The sequence below is a fragment of the Platalea leucorodia genome, assembly GCF_965183815.1.
Source record: "Platalea leucorodia genome assembly, chromosome: 6".
In the NCBI taxonomy this organism is placed as follows: Eukaryota; Metazoa; Chordata; class Aves; order Pelecaniformes; family Threskiornithidae; genus Platalea; species Platalea leucorodia.
Window position 1 is genome coordinate 32,007,401 of NC_138828.1, and position 8,373 is coordinate 32,015,773.

Consider the following 8,373-nt stretch of genomic DNA (forward strand, 5'->3'; position numbering starts at 1 on the left):
GCTCCTGGAAAGGTACAAGAATTATTTAGGTGAGAGTGAAATAGAGAAAAAATTTGTGACAACCTGTCTCTGGTACTTACGGTACACTTGTGAGCACAGAAGGAAAAAGGAAGAAATTATTTTAGCTTGAAAGAAATTATTTTAGCTTAGAAGAAATCCCAGACAGTTGTCTTGGTGAAATAGTTTTAGTTGTACCTTTTAAAGAATTTAGCGCTGCTAACCTTTACGTTACCAACCTGAGATTATTCATTGCTGCGGACAGGTAAAGATGCTTGGTGGATTGAAATAAAGGTAACGGCTTTTCTTGATTAAATGCTTCTCTTAGACAGAAACAGGAAACGCGAGCAGTGGGTACTTTTGGAACAAAATCATGTTACACTCGCATTTCTCTTTGTGCTTGCCAGGGCTGTCTGTGTGGTCCCTCAAAAACTCTTACCTGGTATGTGACAGACCATCCTAGGATGGGGAACGTTCCTGGAGAGGTAATACTTTCCCCCTGAACAGCTAGGCTGAGAGGAATGCCGGTTGTACTTCCACATGTTGTTGTTGAACTGAGGTTCATACACTGACTTGAAATTGGTATTTGTTGTGTGACCTTTCTTGCAGAGCGTCTTCCTGCAGAGCAGGTTGGCTCTTCCGCTGATTGCCTGAGGCCGAACGCTGGAGGTGAAGTAAAGAACATGAACTCACACGGACTGAAAGGTAGCAGAAACTTCAATTACTGTTTTTCTTGTTATTTTTACCTCTTTCATATACAATTTGGAGAAGCTGTAAGCACAGGAGGGTAGAAGCAAGCTACCTACTGCACCACTCCTAAGTAGTTGCCTCAGGCAACCAATGCTGCTTGGGGGCACTTTCCAGCTGCTTTTATTTCCTTGCAGTTCCTGGTCCAGAGCTCAGCTGCTGGTACCTGAGACACCTTTTTGTAGTAACAGACTATACTGAAGCAGGGGGAGTGGATTGCTTTCTGACTTGTGATGAGAAATGCAGGGACAAGTGATGATAGCAAAGGAGATGTCCAAGCCTTTTTGGTTTCTATCTTTACTAAGGGTTGTGTATGCAGAGAGGCAGTCCCATGTCTCTTAATACTTGGTATCTGTTCTAGATTTTGGTTTTAGAGATTGAATAATAGACTAGTAGCTGTTATTACCATTAACTTGTGGGTTTTTTTTTCCCCCTTTCCTGTAGTAGCAGTCACTAGTGTTCACAGTGTTCTTTGTCTCTGGCACTTGCTTAGGATACTCAGTACCATACGTCTAAGATTGGGAACATCCTGAGAATGGCGGTTTATTGAAGGCACCTTGTAAGTGTCACACAGAGAGGTTAGCTCATCTATTTCGTGATGATCCAGAATCAGGTTCATCAAACGTAAGAAGCTGTAAGAGCTGCTGGCTCTAAGTGCCTGGATGGATTAGAGAACAGAATAAGCATTCATCAGTTATCTGTTGGGGTCAGGAAATAGTGTATTTTAAGGACTATGTGGAGAGAAGAAGGTTGGCGAAGGACAGGACATCTTTTTAAGCAACTCTAATGTTTTGCAAGGTTACATTTTTATTCCGTAACTACATCTGACTGGGGGAAAAACTCGAGTGAACTGACAGATTTATGCAATGTGCACAGAAGGTAAACAGACGTGAGGAGGCTTGCCCATCTGAAAACAAAAAGTATAAATTCCAGAGTTGAAGGTCTTGTGTTAAGGTCACTCTGTGCCCTGACAAACCAACCAGGCAAGGTCAGTGTTTGTCGCCCCTGAATCATCACATTTCAGTGCACGAGGATGCAGGGTGGAAGCTGCAGTTCATAGAAATGGTTTGTAGCTTATGGCAAGCTCATCCTTTTTTTTCAAATTTAAAATACCTGTATCTTCTGATATCAAAAGTAAAAATACACATCTTCTGATTTTGGCTGTAGTAGATTGACTGAATAATTGAAATAATGAAAATGGCTATTTTGTGTAACATCCTGATTGCATTTGTATTTCTCAGCCAACTTTTATAACTTTAATTAAAAAAAAATTGGGAGACTAGCTTTTCGAAAGCCCTGTAATTTTTTTATAACTGTAGTACTTACCATAAAATATTCTCTCCATCTGCTTAAGATTAAATGCTTACTCAAAATAGTATATAAAGTAACTTGTAGGAGCAGAAAACACTTTTCTTTTTTTGGGCTTCTGATTTTCTACATAATCCTACTTAGGTTTTTATGTTGGCTACCTATAAAGGACTAACTATATCTAACTGAAGTTTTTAAAAATGAAGTTCATGTGGGAGAGTTCTCTTCTTTACTAAATTGTTTAGTGGATTTTCTTTGGTAATCTAAACTGTCTTTTGAAATATACTTTTAGAATCTCACTAGTTATTTAGCAACCTCAGAGTATTATGTACAATAATTGCTGGTACAATGTTTTGGGGATTTTAGGAGTGTTACTTTACCAAAGTAGCAACTTGCAACATTCGCTACCACGAACAACTGGATATTTGACAGAATGATGTTACCAGCCAGCACTGTCATTCTTATAGTGTAGATAAAATCACACCCAAAATGTTGATTATCATTGCAGTATTAAAAAATACTTAAAGGCTTCCCGTTTCCTTACAAAGGATGCGTACGGCAGTTATTTAGTCTTATATCTGACTGCATTAATGGGCTCTCGAGAAAAAATGTAACTTTTAGTCATTTATTGCTTTCTCACCAGTTCTCAGTCTATACCCAGAAAGTGTGTAAGTGATGGTGTAATGGGCAGAAAGGTCTAACTACCTGAGAAGCAGCGCTGTAGAGGACCTCCTTCTCAGCAGGATGCCAGGTCGGCAGCAGCGTTTTGCTAGCTGCAGCAGGTAACGCTCCCCCTGTAGCAGGGATTCACGTCTTTCCTCGGGCAGGGGTCTTCAGCTGAGCGAGCAGTGGCCTGGCTGGTCTGCGCTGCTGAAGAGCTGCGGCAGGCACGGGGCTGGTGATGCGGGGAGACTCCAGAACTGCCCCTGTTGACGCTTCTGAGCTGTGCGCCGCCATGGCAGCAGCACAGCCGTGTCTTTTGCCTGTCATTAGCAGAGGGAAGAGCTTGTGTACCTCCAGTTCATCCTTTATGTTTTTAGCACTCTTCCTCTTCAACATGAGAATATTCATGACTAGAAATAACCGACTTCTGTAGAGAATTAATATTTGCATGTGGACACAGAAAAAAAGGCTGTGCACAAGACTATAAAATCACCTGACCTTGGGGTTTTGTGTTCAAGAAAATTCACACTTTTTGACTAGATTTTAGGGATGAGTTTTTCTAGAGGACAAGTGCAGTGCTACACAGTTTCAACAGGTGAAATTGTCATCATCAAGTAAGGTTAATGAGGTTAAATGAGTAAGAATAAAAATGCATTTTCAGGCATTGACAAGTAAGGATCTTAAATGTAGTCATGCAATTGCTGTTTGAATCTAGTAACAGGAAGAAAATCTAGAAATTGTGACGTGGCCACTGGTTATTGCCAGAGATGTCTCCAATGGTGCTTTGCCCACAAAAGTAAGATTCCTGCTACACTGAGGTTGCAACTCTGGTACACTTTGCAGGTCTCCTTAGAAATCCTCCAAGTTTACAAGCATTATTATGTAGACTCGGACACTAAGTCACAGGATATTTTGTGTGTCTCAGTTTCACAGGCTTTTATTTCCTTACCAGTGCTCGTATTTCAGAAGGCACAGCTATCAGAGATGACTTTTCCCTCTCTGTGATGGTGGACCAGAATCAGTGCTTTTGGTCCCACCGGGGAGCCTAGCAGTCAATTAGCTTGTGGTCTCAGGCGCAACTATTTCAGGACATTGTTCCTACGAGCGACTGCTACTCATTTAATTTTTTGTTAGTTTTGTTGGTTTTGCAAGCCATCTTGGGAACAGAGGAGGACAAAAGCTTTGGCTCTGAGGTCAACAATAAATTAGATTTAAGTTTCTTGTTGTGATTTTAAGGTCTTTTACAGAAAAATGGAGCACACATTCATTCTTTTTGTACTCGCCGGAAGTGGGAATATATAGCATTGTCCACAAGAAGTTGGAGAAAAGCAAAAAATGGAAGAAGTGTGGGGAGGTTTTTTTACACTTGGAGGGGAAAAAGAGGAGTGTGACTGGCATGATTCTTTGTCATTACAATCAATGTCTGCATAACTTACAGGCTAAGATGCTGTTGAATCTTTTCAAGAAGAGAAGGCAGCTGATAGCGAAGCTCTAAGAAAGGGTCCATGCAGCTGCTAGTTTCTGATCCTGCAGCCTAAAATGGCGTGTTACCATTTGCTTTGTTGTAAGGCCCAGGTAGAGAAGAGGCTGTTGTCGCAAAGGCACAGAGGCAGCATGAAGCACAAGCTGATTTTGAGTTGTCACAAATGGGGACAAAAAGTGTCAGGACCCCTGGGGCATGTGTTAAGATGTATGTTTTGTTTCTGAAAGCGCTTTTATCAATTCTTTTTCAATAAAGCCAACAAGGTTGGCATGAAACTGTGGATCTACAAGGATCTACAAGGATCCTAACTTTCTTTGGTAGATTGATGAAAGGGATCATTTGGGAAAACTTTCGTTTTTTACAAAGCAGAGGGATAGATTCATTGACTGGGAAATTCAATCTAATTCTGTAACTAGGTTGCCTACGAAGAGGTACTACTGCTGATGCTGTAAGAGAACAATTCATAATGGGTTAAACGGTAAAGAGATGATGACATATCTAGAAGGAGAAAGGGAGAATGGATGGAGTCAGGTGAGGGGCAGTAGCGTTAGTTGCCAAAGTTACGTGTTCTGTGAGGTTTGGATACTGTACGGTTCCCTCGCTCAGCTCAGCCTCTTGACTTCAGTGGAAGGTGAAAGGATGAAGTATTATTAAGGTATTAGCATCTGCCAGTAATTCTGGCACTTTGCCTTTTCACACTTTCCTTTCCCCAGAGCTGATCCATATTTCTTTCACTATAGGGCTATAAAAATACTAAGATGATTTTTCAGTTTTAAAAGGAATAGCTCTTTTGGACAAGTATTTTGTTACCTTATGAAAAACATTTTCCGAATGTTAATTGAGGTTGAAATTGTGCCTGGGTCCACCAGTTTAGACATAATGGAGGATCTTAAGTTACTCTTGAAACTTACTCTTTATCTATCTCTTCATATCAGTTATCTATACCATCTTTACCTTGGACTGCTCTCCAGTAGTCTGGGCTCAACATGAAGTCCTATTTCCAAAAGCCTAAGTCTTGTGGAAAGCAAGAAAGACTTGGCACATAAGCTAGGTGGATACCTAGCAAAAACTCAGAACTAGATTTGGGGATTTGCATGTGCAGAGTATCAAATCCAAGAATTTATGCAACATGCATCCATATAAGAAAACAGCCAAGATGTTCTGTGGAAGTGTAAGACTGAGCTGGACAATTAAGTTTTAAAGGTACATTAGCTCTTGCACCCAGCTAGAACTCAGAAGTTGAGAAAGATAGGGGGAGATACAGCAGAGCATTACAGATTTGTTTCAACTTTGGATCAAACGGCAACTGAAATCTTGAAATAAAAAGCTGTCTAGAAATGCTTTGGCAGTTATTGATAAAAGTCTTGGTGAAAGATAATGGAAAGAAGTCTGGGTTGGTGGGTGATTCCAACAATTTCCTTTGGTTTCAAAATTTGTTAATGATGTTTCTTAAAGCAGTGGTTCTCGGGAGGGGGTATCTTTGTGTCCGTGGGAAGGTGCTTCTGAAAGACTTCTAGTCAAAGCTGGAGAGACACAATATCTGTTCCAAAGTGGCATCCAACTTTTTGATTAAAAAAAATAGATCATAGAGTAAGCAGCTTTAGTTACAGTCCTGGCAGCAGTCCTGTGCTATTTCCTACGCAATTCAGAGGATTATGACCTACATAAAGATCTACAGTAAAGTAAAACCATGAACCACCTTGTTGTTCCCCATGCCTACAATTCCCAACTCCAGCCCTATAGTGATACAGAAAGGAGCATTCAGGATCATATTGTGGAGATACAAAGATAACTTTCTCAGTGCCAGATGTTCTTCAGGCAAAAGAAATACCATCTCGGTTTTCAATCACATTCATGGCAGTTGCTAGCTAAAACCAGTTTACAAGCAGAACAGCGTGGGACGATAAGTAGCAACTGTGAGTAAATAATGACAAAACAAACAGAAATGGTGGATAAAAGCCAATTTGAGAAAAGTCTGTGATCTTTCTATGCTCAGATATCTCCAGGGTATGAGGGGAAGGGCTGCTGTAACATTTTAAGATCTGGATCCTTTCATGAGCTGCCAGCTGAAGACATTGCAAGGCCGTTATTATCAGTGCTTACTATCGATTGGGAACCCGCTTCCTCCTGGCTGAATTCCATTATTTCATTACTCCTTTCAGGAATGGATTCAGTATGTTCAATAATGCCAGATGTGATTATTTAACAAGTAGGAACATTTGTTCAGTGGTTAAGTGCCCCTCTTGGTTGTGATTTCAGGCTAAAATCAGCCAGTAAATTGCTTTGCTTCTCTGAGCTTTTTCTTTCCACCTATTTATCTTACAGATACCTGACAACCATAATTGCATTTTTGATCCAAAGATATGCTGGTGGTGGTCATAAAGCATCCTCCATCTCCCCTTGTACAGTGATGCACAAAGAAAAGGTGAGGTGGGACTGAAAAGGAAAGCCAAGAGAGCTCTACAGGCAGCACATACTGCTGGCTTTGGAGGTCACTAAGTGTACTTCTAATTTTTTTTGCATTTTGGATTTACATGGTGTATACAAGTTATAGCACTGGTTGGCACTCTGGTGTCCTAGCTTGTGGCATGTTATTGAAGAAAGCACTTTTATTCCTTGTTTGCAATCTGCAGCCCTGGCTGTATTACTCTCAAGGTTTTCAAGATGGACACGCTTGCATATTTCAGGCGTGGCCCGCTAAATTTTAAACTGTACTACTGCAGGTTAGTGGACCTGCCCCCTGCTTGTCCTTTTCCTGGATTCAGGTCAATTGATCTTTGATTTGCTTTCCACATGCACTCCTGTCCCATGCCATATATGCTCATTGACCCTATGTTTGCTTATGGAGCAATTGTGTTTGATTCTAGACTTGACTCTGCAGAGGGCACCTGAATAATTTGAGTGGAAAAGAGCCTCTCTGAATACCCCCATCTTAGGGGCTTTCAGTCAAGAAGTTGGCCACGGATGGTGTTTTTTGCAGTGCAAGCCAGCATGCTGCACGGGGGTGTAGCTGGCCGAGGGGATCCACACCAACCAGTTATTCCAAAAACCCATGTTAGCACCTCAGCTCAGGGCAGTCTTGGGGCAGTTTGACTGCCAGCTGCAGCTGGGAGACTGGCTGTGCCTGCTCCTTGCGCCTCAGAGCCAAGGAACTGAAAAAGAAAATGGCCTGAAGTGCAGCCTAGGACTATTGGGCTTGCCGTCGAAATATTGTTACCTACTGACATCAGGAAAGCAAGCGATGCAAGACTGCTCAGCTCTGATAGGAGTGAGCAGTGGGAAGCAGGCTGTACTGCCTGTGAAGTGGAAGTAAAGAAGATCCGCCCTCCACTACAAGTGCCTGTAGTCAGATTCTGTAGCTATGGGTACAGTCTGCTGAGCATGGTCAATGGTTCATGTCCTTTGCCCAAGTTACAGTCCCCAGTTAAAGACGACCTGGAGTTGCATGAACGGGCCTTTGTTTGCTGCTCCTAACTTCTTTCGTATACAAGCTCACCAGCCATTAACAACTCCAGCGTGTTCTTTTTCTTCTGCCTCTGTTGCTACATTTCACTGGGATGTGCTGAGGTTAATAAATCACTGCAGAGAGAATAGTAGTGCCACGTGTTCAGTTGGACAAAGTGAGATTAAAAAGCTGAAAAATGAATTATGTATCATATTTTAATTGTGTAAGAAGGAATGCAATATATAGGTAAGCATAAAGAAAAATTCTCTTTATAGTCAGCTGCCATAAATGGGGAGAAGATGGGGTCTAGGGATCAGTTAAGTATTTTCTGGCGAGTATCAGCAAAGTGTTGAGCCTGAAGGCCTGTGCAAGCAAGTCATAAAGGGGCAGCACTGTAGTTTCGCTGCGTGCCAGGGCCGCTGTACACCCTGAGCCTGGGCATCTTGAGCAATCTGGCAGATCAATGCAAACAAAGCAGCTTCTGCAACATAGTTATGCAAGTCGGCTCATGCTTCACTGGCGCCATGGTCCACTGGCGTCCTTTTTCTTGCCTTTTTCTTCTTCCTAAAGACCGTGCCACCTACCCCTGCACAGGCTGCAGACAGGATCCACTGCCCAGTGTTCCCAGTTGGAGGTACCAACTCTGGCCAAAGGAGATGGTCAGCCTGACCTCGGTGCCGGGGATGGTTATGGAGCAGCTCATCCTGAGTGCCATCACACAGCATGTACA

At 42.1% G+C, this 8,373-nt stretch overlaps 1 protein-coding gene across 1 annotated transcript in view; it reads right to left on the reverse strand.

Annotated features, from left to right (window-relative positions):
* LOC309592029 (uncharacterized protein C4orf17) overlaps positions 1-542 on the reverse strand; it is a gene marked incomplete at its 3' end in the record, with an annotated part of 5,733 nt that extends 5,191 nt beyond the window's left edge. The window contains exon 1 of the mRNA XM_082315053.1: positions 437-542. Coding sequence (XP_082171179.1) covers positions 437-539 — 103 coding nt within the window. The 5' untranslated portion in view covers positions 540-542. The remainder of the gene's footprint in view (positions 1-436) is intronic.
* Positions 543-8,373: the final 7,831 nt, after the last annotated feature.